The 18,410-nt window shown below is 38.1% G+C and overlaps 3 protein-coding genes across 3 annotated transcripts in view; 1 reads left to right on the top strand and 2 right to left on the bottom strand.

The window, feature by feature from the left end:
- LOC108974604 (dual specificity mitogen-activated protein kinase kinase hemipterous-like) overlaps positions 1-9,558 on the bottom strand; it is a 14,139-nt gene extending 4,581 nt beyond the window's left edge. The window contains exons 1-8 of the mRNA XM_018942529.1: positions 8,741-9,558; positions 5,763-6,205; positions 5,362-5,541; positions 5,077-5,297; positions 4,874-5,014; positions 1,442-2,181; positions 1,036-1,377; positions 227-976 (exon numbers count right to left, since the gene is read on the bottom strand). Coding sequence (XP_018798074.1) covers positions 227-976; positions 1,036-1,377; positions 1,442-2,181; positions 4,874-5,014; positions 5,077-5,297; positions 5,362-5,541; positions 5,763-6,205; positions 8,741-9,089 — 3,166 coding nt within the window. The 5' untranslated portion in view covers positions 9,090-9,558. The remainder of the gene's footprint in view (positions 1-226; positions 977-1,035; positions 1,378-1,441; positions 2,182-4,873; positions 5,015-5,076; positions 5,298-5,361; positions 5,542-5,762; positions 6,206-8,740) is intronic.
- A 206-nt stretch (positions 9,559-9,764) lies between these two features.
- On the top strand, positions 9,765-10,367 carry LOC108974606 (protein FAM32A-like). The gene is made up of 2 exons (XM_018942532.1): positions 9,765-10,062; positions 10,127-10,367. The coding sequence occupies exons 1-2, from the start codon at positions 9,838-9,840 to the stop codon at positions 10,247-10,249; spliced, it is 348 nt and encodes a 115-aa protein (XP_018798077.1). The 5' UTR covers positions 9,765-9,837; the 3' UTR covers positions 10,250-10,367.
- Positions 10,293-12,412, bottom strand: LOC108974605 (chitinase-3-like protein 2). The gene is made up of 4 exons (XM_018942530.1): positions 12,031-12,412; positions 11,160-11,972; positions 10,956-11,103; positions 10,293-10,890 (listed from the first exon to the last, which is right to left on the bottom strand). The coding sequence occupies exons 1-4, from the start codon at positions 12,182-12,184 to the stop codon at positions 10,530-10,532; spliced, it is 1,476 nt and encodes a 491-aa protein (XP_018798075.1). The 5' UTR covers positions 12,185-12,412; the 3' UTR covers positions 10,293-10,529.
- Between the last annotated feature and the right edge of the window lie 5,998 nt (positions 12,413-18,410).

The raw sequence follows: 18,410 nt of genomic DNA on the forward strand, positions 1-18,410 counted from the left end.
AAACCAACTTTTCGATATTAAAATTAGTTTGAGTATGCTTAAGCGCCTAAAAATATGTTAACAATATTTATGAAATATTAGTAGCATACTTTTGTGAGCACAAGAATAACACAACGAACATATAACACAGAAAAACAGACTGTGCTCTATGCAAGAAAGTGCAAAAGCCAAGCAACAGTTAGAAATTAAAAAGAAAAAAAAGGCACACAACGGTGTAACCACTTACCGTGTTCGTCTCTGTACTCCTTGCCCGCTAAGCCAACACCGCCTCCACCACTACCACTCACACCCTCCACGCCTGTATGCGTGGGTATCGTCGACGCCGTTGTTGTTTGCCACTGCCGACGCGCATATAATTTGCTCAGCTTGCTCGCCATGCCGCTGCCACCACCGCCGCCGCTCCCACTGCCGCTCACGCCACCATCGGAAGACAGCTGCTCCGGTGAGGTAGGCGGCGAACGCGAGCTACGTACTGTGCTCTCATTCAACGGTAAATAGTGCTGCGGCAACGGCTGATATTGCAGCTGACTGGGACTCGTGCCAAAGGCGGTGCTGCTTGTAGCTGCCGACGTTTGCGGCGGTGGCGGTGGTGCGCAATTTGGCGGCGAGCGTTGTTGGCGTTCGTGTAAATCGCTCAGTGCTATTTGTGAGGATGAGGACTGTGTGGATGATTGACTAGAAGTTGAATGTGAGGAAGAGGCAGCGCTGGTAAGCGGCATGTGCTGATGGTGTGACTGCTGTTGCGGATAGCGTTGTTGCTGCTGTTGTGGCAGTTGGTAGTGGTGCTGATTGCCAGCGCTGCTGCTGCTGTTGCTGTAATGCATTGGCATGTTGGACGCGGGCGCGGGCGCGGCGGCAGTTGATGAGAGGTAATTGCCGGCGAGAAAGGGATTTGTGGATTGCTTTTGCTGCTCCTTACGCTTTTCTAACTCTTTCTCACGCAGTTGGTTTTGCTGATGGTAGAAGCGTTGTAGCACTAAAACCAAAGAATATTAATTCGAATAAATAGAGTTTGGTCTAAAACAAATTACCCACCTATGGGACTGTGATTACCGGGTACGCGCTGTTGCGTATTCATCTCACTGCGATTAACTGGTATCAGCGATGGCTGTTGCTCCTTCTGCGTCGGTTCCAACGCCATGCCTATGGGCAGTGTTGGCGAAGCGGCCCCACCTTGAAAACGCTTACGCGTCATTGCTGGCGAACCAAGCGCCACCGTCTTCGGCAAAGCCGGACTGTCATACACATCGAATGCATTGCCGCCCATCTCCTGCACATTCGGCATGCGCCAAAGTGGATCCACTTGATGCGGTTGTGGTGTATGATGCTTCTTTTGACTAAATGGCGACGTGGTGAGGTTGCGTATAATCGATTGACCTGTAAGTAGCGCACTTACAGTTAGTGCGCACATAAAATAAAATATAAAAAAAGCATCGCCCACCTATACTGCTAAACATGGATTCCTTTTTGGGACTCTCGGCAACGCCAACCGCACTGGTGTATTTCAAACCTGAACCATTGCTATATTTGCGTTGCAGAAACGGTGATTTGCGGTACAATTTGCTCATCTCGCTGACAATATGTGTGGTGTCGTCCTTGTGCGTTGCATCCTTGTAGCTGCTGCTCGGCGGCGACTGTGGACTGCTGCTGTTGGCGCTATTGCTGCCAGAACCACCGCTGCCGTAACCATTGCCCCCGCCAGCGCCGACACCACTGCTTAGAGCAATGCCGCCGCCAGTGTGGCCGCAGACGCCACCGCCTCCACCACGCTCGCCCTGTAAATGATTGTTGGCGATGGTGTTGTTGTAATAGCTTGCAATCGGCTGAGGTAGTTGTGATGGTTGATGATGATGTGACAACTGCGTTTGCGCGTGTGGATATTGTGGCTGATAATGTGGCAGGTAATCGTCTTTTTTGTAGCGTGACGCAAGCGCTTGTGGCTGTGTATTGTGTGTGGCTGTGGCTGTGGCGCTGTGATAGGAATTCTGATAGCTGGGTATGTGTGTGATGTTTGTGATGCTTGCCGCTGGCATTTTTGGATTTATTGTCGTTGTTGCAATTGTTGTTGTTGCTGTTGGCAACATAGTTGCATTTGCAATTTTGTTATGTTTACTATTTGATACTGCGGTTACATCTCCTCTGAGTGTAGCTGTGGTTGTTGTAGTAATTGGCATGTGAGTTCTGTAAAAATCATGACGCGTATTACTAAAAATCGAAAATTATTATCGACTAAATGATGCAACAGAAGAATAATAATTTTATAATATAAACATTTATGGTGATAAATGGTACAAGTGAGAAGTGTAATATGTGCCTACAAACTATGTGGGGGCTCTATAACAAGATTTTATGTGCCTGGGCTCTGGGCTGTAGGAGGAGGAAACCTGGCCAGAGCATGATTATAAAGAATTATTGAAGAAATAAATCTGCAAGAAACTGTTGTAGAGTACTCCGGGTGCGGGAGAGACTAACCCTGATTACGCACTCTTCTCTCGTTTCCCTTGGATTAAAGTTGACTTACTGAATGTTTAAAGTCAGAAATCGCAAAGCTCTTAAAATTTTTATTAATATACTTGAGTAGATCCTCAGGTGGGAAAAATTCGAACTAATCCACCAAATCCTAACTGCTTGCGATGGTTTTATTGACAAGCGGAAGGCGACAAATCAGTGCCTGATAAATATGAAAGCTATATGCAGCCTGGAGAACAATCAATTATGTATATTCCCATGCAGTTTTTCCATTATCGAAACATCTTTGAACATAATGATGCTGTTACCAACCATAAAAACTCAGGCGCGGTTGAAAGACTGTGTTTTTCTTAATATTTTTGCATATTTCTCCGCGCCTGTAGTGGCAATAAATGTTTAATGATAAAGAATTTATGTTGTGGAACATTTAAAGATACTTTTAAAGCTTTAATGTCACTTGGAAAATGCTGATGCAGCAGCATTAACAGAGGGAGAAGCGTATGTTGGTCGTATATAACTTTCGCTTTAGAGATTCCGCTTTTATTTTTCCTGCTTTAAAGGAAAGTGGAACGATTTTAAGCATCTAGTATTTACTGGTTCTATAACTAAAGCATTTCCTCGATAGTATAGCGGTTAGTATCCTTAAATCTGCACAGTTATGAAGCGCTTATCCAACCAAATTCTGTTTTTCGAACTTTTGCCTCGATAATATAGCGGTTAGTACTCTTAAAACCTAAGTAACAAACTTATTCGTAAAGACACATTCTGTTTTTGAGTTTTTCCCCCACACCATAGCAGTGAAACACTCGTCTATTACAAACCCAACACCTGAGACCTTTTACAATAAACTGTGCACATATAAATCTCTACAATGCCTACAGTCTTCTCGAATAAAAAACATTGTGCTGGAAGCAACTAGTCTACAAAGTGCACTATCATATGCTTACGGATGATGTGTGATGAGAATGATGCTTTAATTTAGAGGTTCCATTATTTTTGATAAATTTTTTATTATTTGCATTAAGAGCTAAGGGAAACTCCAAACCAAAAATCTAATAATTAACAAACTTACTTTTTTCGAAAATCGGCTACATACCGCTTATTTAAAAATAGCAAACATAAAATGTCCAGATACCATTAAATAAATATAAAACAACTCAAAGAAATGCAAAAACAAAAACAAATGAAACGGAAGAAGCAAAGTGTATTGTTTTATTATTATTATTTTTTTTTTTTTATATAATGAACCAACAACCAAAATTCAAAGCGTTTTTAAATGCAGCAATGATATGAACACAACAACAATAAATAACGTAATGAAACAAAAAAGTATACTTACTGAATTGGGAGAGTATGTTTTATTGTTTGTTTTATTATTTTTGAGGGGGTAAAAGATTAGGAATTAGGTAACCTACAAAAAATTTCAATAAAAAAGAAAGAAAAACAAATTAAATAATAAAACGCAAAAATTATGCTGGGAGCAAAAGTAAATCGTATTTTTTTGTTTTTTTTTTAATATTATTTCAATGCATGTTTTTATTATGGCGTTTTATTAGTGTTTTATCATGTTGGAATGCTAGCAGCGTAAATAAGGGTTTGAAAAAGTATGCGTTAAAATAAATGATAAAGCTAAATCATGACAGTGAAGGCATAACAATTTAAAATTCGGCCAAAATTCTAGTTAGTAAGAGTAGAAAATATTTAAATTGTTAAAAAAAATGCATGCTTACAGTAAAAAAAAGTAAATGAAAATTTTTAAAGAGTTCAAAGTAAAATAATAACAAAGTCACTAAGATAATTGGAGCCAAACTTTAAATTAAAATTAAGCATGCGCTTTAACCAGAACTAAAAAAAACTCATTTTATCGTTAAATAAATTGTAGCTGTATCAAATCTTATCTTATACTTTTTAGAATATTTTATTGGAAAATTTTATAATTTTTAGCATTTTAGAACATATTTTACAATGCGAAAAGAAAAATAAGGACTTTTTGATTTTTAATATATTCAAAAAAATATTATTATAGAATCATTTTCTGGCTGCTAATTTTATAGCACAATATTATAAATATTTGCATGATTCATTTCTACACAAATTTATATTAAAAAGTAAATTAAGTTAGGCTCTAGAAGTAACAAGCACTTATTTCATATTAAAAAAACAAAATTTTATACAAATAAAAAATGTTTGCAAAATTTCGAAAACGCAATCACAAGCAACACACAATCCTACCTCGAAAGTGGCATAGTCTTAGAAGAAATGAATTTTGAAAAAAAAACTATAGTGTACTAAAAATGCAGTGAGGATATGGCACTAGCACGCAGCAGAATAGTAGCGTGTGGATTGCGGGACTATAAGTAATAATCGGCAACTAAATTAGAATGTGTATAATTCTCGCACATACCTATGCATCTCTATGTCGGCTGATTCGACAACAGTCTTAAACCATTGAACCACATTTACATCAGCCGCATCGTAGTAACGAAAAAATGGTTGCTGCAAGAGTTCCTGGTATCTGGGGCGCTGATGTACATTCTTCGTCAGACTGAAATGCGTTAAATAAAATATTTACTCAATATGCTTAATAATAATTAATGTTACACGCACCATTTATCGACAAAGTCGCGAAACTCTTGGCTGAAATCGAAACCATCACCGTATGGCAAACTGGGTGGTTCGTGATCCAAAATTTTAGTCAGCACCTCAAAGTCTATATTGCAGCCTTCGTAAGGCGAACGGCCGGTCGCGAGTTCCACTAGCGTTATGCCCAATGACCAAACATCGGCGCGTATATCATATTTCGGCTTTTTCGGATCGATACGTTCGGGCTGAAAGCATTTGTTAAATTAATATTATATTTAAATACAATGTTTGTGAGCAAAAACCACTTACCGCCATGTAAGCGGCGCACCCGGCAGAACGTGTATTCGCTTTTGAATCTACAAGTCGCCCGCTAATGCCGAAATCGCACAATTTGATATTGCCCTGTTCGTCGATGAGGATATTTGATGGTTTCACGTCTCGATGTATGACATTGTGGTTCTTTTTTAGATAAGAAAGAGCGTGCACCGTCTAGAAATATAATGGATTTAAGAAATATCATAAGCCAGGCAGTATTTGTCATCGTTATGTTGGGATTTTAGGTAGTCTTGCATTATGATTGTTTTGTTTTTTACTTTTACTCCTTTACTGTATAGGTTTATTATATAGTATAGCAGCGAGCAGTAAAAACAATACTTCTTTCCTCGATAGTATAGTGATCGGTATCAATAATGTTGTTTCGGCGTACTTACCGCCACAGTAACCTTCCCTAGTATATTCTCCGGCACCGATTGTTTGGAACGTCTTAACAGCTTATCAAAACACATCGACATCAGTTCCATGCATATCCACACATCCGGTATATTTACAAAATAACCTAAACAATGCACTATATATGGGCAGTCATGTGAATTTAGTATAACATCGAGATCCATGAGTATACGGTTATTCTCTTCATCATTGCCAGTGCTGCGCATTTGTTTTACGGCTAAAATCGTGCCCGTAGGTTTGTGTCGCATTTTCACCACATTCCCACTAGTGCCATTACCCAAATCGCTCAAGTGCTCCAAATCCGACATTATACTTGTATATTTTTGGCCATTTATAGTTAATATACCGGATTGCTGTCGTATTCTTTTAAGTTTCTTGTGCATTTCTGTTTGTGGACCATTGCGATTTGTGTTCGGCATAACCACTGGAATGAGAAAACAACAATTTATATTGCTTTGAAAATATTTCAAAATTATCTTTGTACATATACATATATAGTATTTCGACAAATGATAGTGATGGAAGACGAAAGTTGAGAAAAGAGGAAACATTTTCTATTTAACAAGGTATCTTTACTATCTTTACGAAATTTGGTAAAGATTAGTGTTCCGGGCAGCGCTTTAACATTCAAACAAATTGCCTGGATCGGACGACTAGAGCTACAAAGCTTCAGTACCAGCCGAACGATTAAAATAAATTTCTTGCACGAAAAAATTTATTTGATAAGACATTTTCACGTCATGAATTATACTGCAAAGCAACGATACAATATCCAAACAAATTTCTCAGACTAGTAGACGACTAAAATAAAGTTCTTTTATGGACAATTCTCCTTATTTGACAAGATATTTACACGAAACCTGACGAGGATTATTACTCAAAGTAATACTAAAAATTGCAAACATTTTTTTTTCCAAATCGGAGCAAATAGAATACAGCTGCAATACAAACTGGAGGGATCAAAATCAAGAAATTGTAATTTATTTGTGAACGGTATTAATGCATCGATGCAGCCGAAGTTTGTGTTATTTCTTATTTTATTATCATATCATGTCATTTATACAGTGCCAAAAATACGCTCATTGGTAAATACGATTGTTCAAAACTGTCGCATTCGAAGGAGGTCGAAAGAAAAGTGCCAAGCATAAATAAAAGAAATCAATAAATCAAAAATAAACATTCACTCTTCGCTCTTCAACAACACTGTCGCATTGCAGCTGGTAAGGAATGTACTTCCGTTTTGATTAAGCATTGTTGCCAAAAAATTGATTGGCTGAAACGCCCAACATCCCACCAACCAACCACCCACAAGCTCGTCAACAACATTACATTATTTATATCAACAGTGCTGATAGTTCACAATAGATCACACTATACACTATCTTCTCACCAACATGAGCTGCGATTTTCACAACTTTAACACCCACCAACCATACACCACCAGGCAGGTTGCCCACAAACAAACAAACCCCACCAGTAACAACAACAAATTGTAAAACAGCTGCGTAAACCCAAAGCATAAAATATTATTTGCAAGCAAGCAGATTTTAAAACAAAAAATACAACAAACTTCGCGACATACAAACGCATGCAACGAACGAGCAAAAACAACGAAAGATGGTGGCAACGCTTACGCAGCCGTTGGCAGCACAACATAAACTTGCATTCATTTAGATTACGGAAAACAAAAAATTCATAACAACGACGTTGACGTAGACGTCTACGCAGTAGATACCTTTAAAGCGTATAAAGATAAAAAGGTATTAATGCGGACGCACACATGCGAACAAACAGCAGCAACGAAAATATGCCTCTGTACTGCTCGTCCGGAAATACCGAAATATCCAACGATACACAACAACAACATTGCATAAAAGCACACATACTTATGAACATAGCGATGACAGCAGAATAGTAACGACGGCTCAATAAAGGGGGGAAATAAGAAATAAAATAAAGTGTATCAAAACGTATCGACCAATAAACTGAAAAACTGATATAGTAGGTAAAACAAACAAAAAATAAGTAGTAAAAAATTCCACATGAAAATAGAAAAAATGCCAAAAACAAATGTGATGGCGACAATTTTTTTAGGAAAACACAGACGATAGCCACGATAGACGATGACAGTGCATATACAATGTATGTATGTAGGTATATGTGTGTACGTATCAGAGATATCCAATGCGAAGCATAGACCTCAATGACGAAAGCAGCGACAACAACAGTAAAACAAAACATTAAATATTGTATAAAAAAAATAATCGCTTGTGTACCACAGTGAAACAAAGCTATGCGACAAAAGCTATACATTTGGAAATGCTTTGTCTGACTTGAGGCACTCACAAGAGCACTCGTTAGCAGCAAGCAAAGCGCTGGCAGGATTAGCTGTAACACGCGCTGCTGCGACTGCTGCTCACTGCCAACGTCAATGCGCCAGCGACAAATGACAAAAGCCAGCGCCAGGCGCCAACGCTGGGGTGTGAGAACAACTCAAGTTGAATCGCATGTTGTTATTGTTGTTGTGGTAGTCGATTTTCTTTATGTGCACATGTAGAGGGTGGTTAAATAGCTGGTGAGATCTCGGAAAGCAGAAACAAGAATACGAGTATACAAGTTTTCCTGTTGTACGCATATGTGGGTGGTGGTGCCTGCAAGGGTGGTTAAGGGCCTGCATTACTGCAGCATTTGAAGCTCGCGCAGTAACAAACACTTCGCACCATTGAATGGCTGGCGCCTAATGTCAGCAACCTCCTTTTGTGTGCGACTCTTCGCAAATAAAAAAGAAACTATGAAAAAAAAAACGTTGAACGTGCGAAGTTGTGACTTTTGTGCATTAGCAAACCTGACTGCATTTTTAAGCATACAGCTCGAGCTGGTACTTTTCAACCACTTATCAACACTATCTTTTGTTTTATTTCACAATTGTTGGCGATTTTTTGTTGCCTCAAATACTTACAACCCAAGTTGGGGCGTTTTGTCTTGCCGATTGGTAGCGACATGTGGACATCTCTGTCGCCAACGCGCGTTGTAGAACCACTAGGAGTATCTGTAACAAACATCAAGTGATTGTGTGAATTATTCTCCTCCTCGAGGCGTTTCTCCAGTCTATGTATTCTATGTCCAATCGACTCCATTGAAGAAGTGTTTGTTTTGCTAACTGTGGATGGTATATGCGTCGACGTGGTTGGCGTTATCCTTGATCCTCCAATGCCTGCTGCGTTGGGTACTGGCACTCTTCCTAGCTGATGGTGCTGCTCACGACTGCTACTGCTGCTGCTGTGTTTATACTCCGGTGCGTCGTGCATGGGTCGCGCGTGTATTGTGTCGTGTCTGCGCTGTATATCACTGCTTTTGCCACTCCTCCGCGCGGGTGTAAGTGGATCTGCGTGTACGCTTTTTATATGTGTGCGTGTAAATTTTGTGCACTCAAAAATTTTCACTGCGAAAATTTGTTGTTAAATCTATACGCACTTCACTTTTACCGTTTAGATATAACAAAAGTACGTGCAACCACATATATTTATCTATTAAGCCGTGCACTTTTTTTTTTATTGAATTATCACTTAAATAAGAAATAAAAAGAAATTAACACGATTTTCTCACTTCTTCACAGAACACAGCTCGAAAAATACTGAAGAAGTTACAAGAAATTCAACAACGAATTACCAGGAGAAAACGAATTAGCAGATAACTAAGGGGAATGTCATAATATGACAAATGTCAGAATAAACAGAGTAGCCGATTTAAAGCGACCAAAAGCAGAAATTAATTTTTAATAAAATTAAAAAACTAATAATAAATTAAAGGCATCGGTAAATTATTAACAGGTAAACTGATGGATTGGTGGAAAACACATATTTATATATATTATAAATAAAATATTTGCTAAATATATGTTAAGTAAAAATATTTTGAATTTACTATCTAAATCCTATATCAAGCACTATCAATCTTTTCGAAAATAAAGATGACCTACTACATCTATTGTGACCCAACAATATGTAAGAAGTGGCAACGTTGAAGATCTATTTATTTACATTTTTTGTTTTTACAATGTCGGATGCATATGAGTTTGCTGCAAAAGGGAAATTAAAGCTTAAAAATGATAGCCAACACAAGAAAAAGAAAAAAAGTAAGCATAAACACAAAGACAAGGAACGTGAAAAAGTGTCTTTACAAACTAGCATAAATGAGTCGTTGGAGGAAAAAGTCACCAGTAGCGCAGCACCGAAGTTGACAAAGGCCGAACTTGCTTTTAAACAGCAGCAGGAAAAAATGGTAAGTAAAAACGTAAAGTAAAAAAAAATTTTGTGTAAAATATATGTCGCCACACAAATTGCAGCGCAATAAACGCATTATGGAGAAAGCGTCAACAACCCACAAGGAGCGAGTAGAAAAGTTCAATGAGCACTTGGATTCACTGACAGAGCACTTTGATATACCAAAGGTTTCCTGGACCAAATAGTGCCGTACTTTTGCATTGTTCATTTCAAATATAAACCAATTACTATGCTAAACTTCACATGTATATTTATTTGAGAATTAAATAAAATCCGGCATAATGCACATTTCGCTATTTAAAACATCTTAAAATTCCTAATTTACTACTACTTATGCTTTATAACTTGCTTAATGTCTAACAAATTAGGCGTTGATGCGCCTGTTGGGCTGCAAGCATATGTGTGCTCTTTGGAATTTCATATCACGCAATAATTTTCACTGAACCACTTTCCAACATCAATTGTTCAGCTTTTGCTAAATAGAATGGACTTGACAGTTTCCACAAGTGGAAATTTGGTCTTATAGGCGCGAGGACAATAGCCTTTTACATCATCTGTATTTAAAGAGAATATCATAGCGCCACCAAGTTGATGTGCCTTCACATAGAGTGCTTTACAAGCAATACTAGTCTCGTTTTCGTAAGAAATCCATTCAGTGCCACTACTAAGATAGGGTGAACAAGTTGATTGATCATATGTTTCATGAACTACTAAGTTATGCGTGTTAAACCAGCAAAGTTCTGAATAGGAAGTGAAACCCATACTACCACAACGGCCGATGTCTTCAGCAGGTGCGCCAACACCATTGTTCAATGAGCTCACCAAACTATAATAAATATTTTTTTATCTGAATAAAAAACAATTTTCAATATTTTGGCAAAAACTACTTACGTATATGAATGTCCATAGGTGGGCAAGCCAACTACCAATTTTTTACGATCCAAACCATTGGTGAGCCACCAGTTAACCGAATAATTAATATTCAATGTGCCGAGTAACGAACGTTCGTTAGGGCGTGCATATAACGGTGCATTCAAACCTTTAGTAAATTTGTTATTAAAATTGATAACTTAAGATTATTAACAAGAAACTCACCTGTGAAAGGTGTACCATGTGAGTAAAAATGATAATCGTATGTCATTAGACTCACATAGTCCACATACTGATTTAGCATCTGCACATCATAAGCGAATACAGCAATTCCCTCCGGTGCAGCTGCAGCGACAGTCAGCAAGTAATCACGGTGTTCACGCCTATATTCCTGACGTATTTCGTATATCAATTGTGAAAAATGTTGGCGTTCCTTATTGTATGCGCTGGGAAATTCCCAATCTAAATCAATGCCGTCCAGCTTATACATAGCCAATGTTTGTTTCACTGAGTGCAAGAACATTTTGCGTGTAGTATGATTTTTCACCATTGCCGGAAAGCCATCACTATTTGCGCCACCACCAATCCACAGCAATAACTTTAATGCTGGATTTATTGTGCGCAACACAAGCACATCTTCCTTTAATATGCGATGCAAATTTTCGGTTATAATCAACTGACCATTACTCGCACTAACACTAACCATGCCCACATTTATGTGGGTACAAAGTTCGGCATTGACATTGGCCAAACGTAAGTCATCAAATTCATTTTCTGGATCGGGTAGTGAATAATAGCACACTAAACGCACCTCTGGCGCTGTGCTCATCGTGGGTGGTGCATTTTTAACTAGTTGTGGTGCACTAGGTTTCACTTTTTGTTGCTGGCCATTTAAACCGCTATCTGCTGTATATGCAGGATTTTGTAATTTTACACGCACTGATTGATTTTTGACCAAACGAAAATCATGCGAAAGCGTACTCTCATGTACGCTATTGGCGTACAGGTTGGCGCGACGATACCAAAAATCGGGAACAGCTGAAATTTTAAGCAAATTTATTTGTAAGAAAATTCTTTTCCTTAATCTAAACCCAACCTTGCACATCTGGCGGATAATATATATTATCGTAAGCCGAGCTCCACAAAAGAAATACCAATATCGTGGTTAGCATATAGAGTGCCATTAATGCTGCTATGCGCCACCATGACTGCGATTGTGACGGCTCGTTCATCAATTCGTAGTCAGCCATGCCTTAACACCTTTTAATGTGCAATTGAACTCGTAAAATATTTTATTTCAAATCTTTTGTATGTAAATTTTATAAAGACACTACATTATCAGCTGGTTGAAAGAAAACGAATAAACAACGAAGTAAACAAAAAGGCCATATAGATAAATAGCGAAACAGATCCGAATTTGTACACTCCAAAAAACTGTGCTGGTTATATTGGGCTCGACAAATGCTATTAAATAATATAGTATATTTAAAGCATCTTTAAAAATTTAAAGTCAAAGTAATTTATATAAATAATTAATACAACTTTCGTTAATTTGGAATTTATTATATATGAAATAAATTAACTACAACTAAATTGCAAGTTTATAAGTAATATTCACATGCAACCCTATTGCTACCAATTGGAATTACTCGTTACTTTTCAGAACGAGTACAATTAATGTAAACAAATTCGTTTAGAGCTGCCAAAGTCAAGCTGTGTGTTTTAAACAAACACTTTTTTGTGCTTTATTCTGCCATGGCCATTTTCTTTTTTAGATATTTATTGACTATTTTTTTTAAACTAAATGGAAATTTTCACTTAGCAGCGATCTGTCTTTTGCACCAGCTCATGTTGTTTCACATTTTAAAGAGCTATGAGCGCTGGCAACCCTTATAGGAAATGTATTTGATTTTCTTTGCGCCACATTTCTTTTGAATTTCCCCGCATTCGCGTTCGTTGGTTGTGTGTGAAAGGTTTGTTTTTGTGTGTATGGAGCGTGTCGGTTTTTTAATAGAATTGTGAATTTTAATGCATTCTTTTGTGGCGCTGAATAGTGTAATTATTTTTTATAGTGCAATAAGTGAATTGTATATGTGTACATATATATAAAGAACATTGCTATACTTTGTGTGGAAATTAAAAGAAATGTGTAGCAATACTTATAGTTTATATTTGCGAAGGCATACATACATATACATTCGCACGGACGTGTCTGGCCCCCTTCTTTACATTCCGGCCGTATCAACAAATTTGGACATATGTACATATTAACAAATCCTGCTATCTCAGTGGTGGCTTGCAATAGTGCTCAACTGCGATATAAAAAAAAATAACAACCAACTACTTCAGCTTCTACTCAGCTACAAGTACTGTTTCAAGTGTCACAGCGTCGCCACCCAACCACTTTTTATTGTGCCACTTCAAATGTGTGCATTTTATATGATTGCAGTTACATGATACTGTCTGCATGTGTGTTCTACTAACATCAGTTCCAACCCAACCACCCACCATTGTGTATGTGCACGCAGCTGCCCCGCCCTGTTCAACGACTCTAGCCTCTTCACGGCGCTCCAAACCATTATTTTGTACAAAGTATAACATTTATCTTCACATTAACATGCGCAATGTTGTTGGCTGCTGTCTCCAACACGCATTTGTTGTTGCTATTATAATAATTTGTGAATGTATGATTGCTACCAATCTTCCAATTTGCATTCACATTTAAGCCTGGTGTATGAGAAAATCCAATTTCCTTGCTGTTTTGCTACTTCCTGCTTTTATCATTTTCATCCTTTCCGCGTACCAAAGCGGCAAACAACAAACAACTCAGTGCACCAGCCAGTCGGACAAAAATCGATAACGACGCTGTTGTGCGACGCTGCTTGGTTTGTTGTCATTTGTCGTTGGTGTTTGAGCCAGCTATCCTTGCTGAGAGCTGTCGTAGTTGTTGTTGCTGTAGCTGCCACACAGCATTTGTTTGTATTTTGATTTTAATTTCCTTCCTTGTGTCTGTTGGTGGTTGGTTAGCGGGTTTGAACCAGCCGTTGGTTTGCCGCGTTTGCACAGGGGCGCAAACGCAAACCATTTTGTACAAAGAATTTTGTTTTTCTGCTTTCAGTGAACTAAAATTTTGTTAGCACTTTAACCACATACATAATTTAAAAAGCTTATTCATTCATGCTTTTAAAACGCATTTTAATGTTAAATGAATTTTTAAAAATTCAGCATTGTACGCGTCAAAATGTGTATGCCTGCTTTTCCCACCATATTTATAGAAAAACCACGCACTTGCAACAATTTGGGAATTAATGTATCTTAAGCCGAATTTGAGTCGATTTCTCTGGCATTTTCTTCCACAACTAGAAAGTTTCAAATATTTTAAAAAATGTAAGATACATCTAATCAAATAACGAATATTAATGTCTGTCCGCTAATTATTATCCGTTAATGACTCGTTGTTATCACTCTCTCCCAACTTTTATTGTCACTTCGACTGTCAATTGTCAATAGTTAGGAAAGTGTTGTGCATTATAGACTTTGATTCACTATAATTTTCCAACACCCCCAAAAATGGGAAAACATATGCTGGTCATGCCACCAACAAAATGCGCTGACAACCACGCAACGCAAACACCCAACAACAACAAGCACATGTTTGAATGCTTCAATGCACAAACGAATCGGCGCGAGCAACAACAACGTGGCAAACGCATTGCAATCATGCATATGCTGTGTTGCTGCAGTGTTAACTCCACAACACGCCTCATCATGTGTAGTGGGACAGCGTGTGCGCGGTGACACTTGCACTTGTCAGTGTGGCAAGCAACACCACCAATGTGACGAGTTTATGGCGTTCGTTATTGCTAGCTGCGCCATGTAACTGCCGACTTTAGTTAGCCAGTGTTAAATTTTTCAACTGGTCGGCATTCGTATCGCGTACGCGTAACTGTGCACATTGCAAATTCGACTAGGTGGCTTACGGAAGCTGCCAAACGGTTGTATAGCACAGAAAAAATAAAAGCAAAAATAAAATTAAAGAAAAGTGCAAGGAGGAAATGCAGTGACAGCAACAGGAATTGCGCTGCTAATAGTTGAAGGCGGTCATTGCCATAAATAGCTGACAGGTTAGCCATTTTTGAAAGTGATGTTAAAGAGAATTGAATTATAGTAATCAATTAAATTTAAAAGCCCCATAAAGCTTGCAAAAATAAATAATATAAAAAACATTAACGTTATATAAAAAAATTGTGTAAATTTTTAAAATTTTAATACTTTTTCGTAAAGCTGTATTAGACATGCATTTACAGCAACTGATGCGCTTGCAGTCTTACATATAAATTTATGTGTATTTAGTGGTATATTAGAAAAAAAAATCAGTTACATTAATTAACAACGTTAATTACAAAGCTAATCAAAAAATACCAACTAATAGTTGATCGTATTATTATTGGGTACAATCATTTACTGAACGCGGCGTCCAATTGTCGCTATGTGTTGCTGAAGGAAGCCAACAAGTATCCCAAGCGACATAAATAACACTAGCTTACACAAATAAGAGCAAATCCAATTAGAAAAATATTTGCGTGATAAAAAGACACAAATAGTGCGGCGTACTTACTTGGCCACCCAGCGGGCGGCGCCACTTGCGGAGCACATAGGTCAACGGTGGCACAGTCGGCGCACGCGACATTAGCCCCTCACACATACATACCTTTTCAAATGTAAATTTCAAACCACCGAAGCATATCGCCACACATTGCGAGCGCCAGCAAAACACGCACGAAGCGCCTATTAGCGAGCGACTATTGTGCGCCAACAGCTGCGAGCGTTTGTCGAAATTTTCAGTGTTTAGTGCGCGTACGAACCAAGCGTAAACGTACCGCTGCGTCGTTTGTGTTAATAATATAATATTATAATTAAAGCTTGCGCGCGTTTACGAAAACGAAATATAATTTAATAATATATGTGTTTTATTCTTATATAGCATTTAACTAGTTACATATATACTTACATATAAAAAATTAAATTAAAAATAATTACGAAAAAAATTACTACAGAAAAAAAAACAGAATCGAGCAAAAAAATTTATGTGTTAAATTTTTGCTGACCAAGCAAGCAAAACTCCGTTGCTCAAACATAATAAATATAATAAACTACAGCGTTCTGTGCGCGCGTTGTAATTATGGCCGCTACACCGCTGACCCTTATGGATGGCGGCCTCGCATCAGCAACGGTTACAGCAGATGCCAATGCAACTTTAGATAGTGCTAGCGCTGTAGCCAAAACAGCGCCGTCATCCGCCATACGTCCGACAATGCTTTTCGGCTCTACGGAACGTTTAGATACATCCGCCAATATGTTGGTCTCACCGCATGGCAGCAGCGGTGGTAATTCCGCCGCCACATCGCCCTCATTCCTGCCGGAGATGCCGCAGTGGAAAAAAGACTTAATACAGCGCCGCAAATCGAATGTGGCACGTACGATTGGCGCAGCAGTGTCACCGACATCAGCGGCATCCGCTGCAGCAATGCAACAGCAACGCTATTCGCTGACGGGTGGTCAACTGCTATCGCCAACAACAGCTGCAGGTGAGTGGATATGTGTATAATATGACTGGAACTAATGTTTTTTAGTTTCGTTTTGTTTTGTTTTAATTTTCAACTTGTTCAGCTGTGGCAGCTAAGCTACACAATTGTTGCTGATGTTTCAAATTCAATTAGCGCGTTTTTGTTGCACATTTTTGCGTGTCCATAACATTGGTTTGCTGGCATCTTCATTAATGCCACAAGTTTGCGCATCTTCCATTTGTGTTTTGCAGCCAAGCCACAAAAATATGCGCTGTGCCTAAAGCCTAGTTGCGGTATTGTTGCTAGTGCACTTGAATCTTATATAATTGTGATCCGCCACCGCAGCTATCAACTTTCAAAATTTTTTGAAAAAGTAGCCGTGGAATGTGGTCTCAAGCCGTGAGCCAGCGATGCATATTCCCACGATATTCGCTCTTGGCGCTTGGTTGCTTTTCAGAACCATAGAATCTGAAATGTCAATATCGATATCTGCTTGCTAATCGAGTTCTAGAAGCATTACATATTTCTGAAAAATAACCTCTTTGTAAAACCTCTCTGAAGGTCAAAAGATTTTCAAACCTTTAGTTTCGAAATTTTTGCGACGAAATCGTCTTGAAATGCCACTTTTTTTCTGTGGTGTATATATTTTAATTTTTACATATTTATAGCCATCTCACGTATCAGAAGCCGTTGCTATTTGCATGCGAGTTTATGTAAATCTTGCTAAACGTGATCTTTAGTTAACTTCATTAAGTCTTTAGTCTCGATAATATTATGTGCTGGCATACCTGGCAATTCTCTTCATGACTTCGGTACATTTTAATATTTAAAACTGCCATTTACACTACGATCGGGCCTACGAAAGCGTATAAAACCGCACTTTTTGCAGCTAAAATTTTTTAAAAATTATTAAAGCATGTTTTTGACGCTACAAAAAACTTATTGGGATTGCGAAACCGTACGCCTACACTTTAGTCACTTAATTGCCATATAGTAAAAGTCACTTTGTTTGAAAACCTCATTTATATATTTATGTATATTAGGACTGTGGCAGAGAGCAATTAAAGAGAGAATTCTAGAATGCCCGATTTTGAGTTTTGCAGATTCTGGTAAGATAAGATTAAGATACCGAAATTATTGAAGCGCTAGAAAAACATAACCTCACTTTCGTGGAACGCTCTAGTATGGAGAATTCGTAAGATTTATTAATCGAAGTTACAAGAAAAATAGTTTCTCGACGTTCTTGTAGTTTTTTATATTTAACATTGCTTCAAATATCAATTAAGGTGACTGATACATCTAATACCCGCATACCCCTATCCTATCAGCACTTTTTCCTAAAAAGCGTTCCCATGCTTTTCACGCTGTATGCGTCTATCTTTCTTTCCCTCTACTCCAAAAAAAAAAGAAAATAAAACTTCGTCTTTGCAATACAAGGCGTCAAACGGCCTCTCACTATCACCACAATTGCAAATTGCAATTGCAACAGTGATGCCGCCGTCAAGCAGCATATTTTGTCTTAATTGATTTCCAACCTACATAAATGCATAACCGCTTAACAGCGTCGTCATCGTGTTGTTGCTGCTATTGTTGTTTGTGGAAAAGATTGTAGCCTCATTCGTCGTAGCCAGTCTATTAAAGCATTCTGGCATAAAAATTTCCACAGCAGCAAAAGTTTGCAAACTTGCAAGTGGTGTTAATATACCAGCGTATTTGCGGCGCCGGTTGCATTGTTGTGCTCACTTTTTGCCCGATGACCTAATTACGGCCACAGAGTATTATAGTACACATGTATTGTAAGATATCTCTGATTGCTTTCGTAAATTTTTGCCAGAATGAAGATATTGAAAATACTCAGTTACTTTTTTGAAGATTTTTGATTTTATTATTATTTTGTTATTATTATTAT

The sequence above is a fragment of the Bactrocera latifrons genome, unplaced genomic scaffold, assembly GCF_001853355.1.
Source record: "Bactrocera latifrons isolate USDA-ARS-PBARC rearing strain unplaced genomic scaffold, ASM185335v1 scaffold_57, whole genome shotgun sequence".
Classification (NCBI taxonomy): domain Eukaryota; kingdom Metazoa; phylum Arthropoda; class Insecta; order Diptera; family Tephritidae; genus Bactrocera; species Bactrocera latifrons.

Excerpts from the sequence above, each read along its gene's own strand:
- LOC108974605 (XM_018942530.1), bottom strand. The coding sequence starts at position 12,184 with ATGGCTGACTACGAATTGATGAACGAGCCGTCACAATCGCAGTCATGG. Across the intron at positions 11,104-11,159 it reads ACATGGTACACCTTTCACAG|GTTTGAATGCACCGTTATAT; the intron begins GTGAGTTTCTTG and ends AATTTACTAAAG. Across the intron at positions 10,891-10,955 it reads ACCTATGGACATTCATATAC|TTTGGTGAGCTCATTGAACA; the intron begins GTAAGTAGTTTT and ends TATTTATTATAG.
- LOC108974606 (XM_018942532.1), top strand. The coding sequence starts at position 9,838 with ATGTCGGATGCATATGAGTTTGCTGCAAAAGGGAAATTAAAGCTTAAA. Across the intron at positions 10,063-10,126 it reads AACAGCAGCAGGAAAAAATG|CGCAATAAACGCATTATGGA; the intron begins GTAAGTAAAAAC and ends CACAAATTGCAG.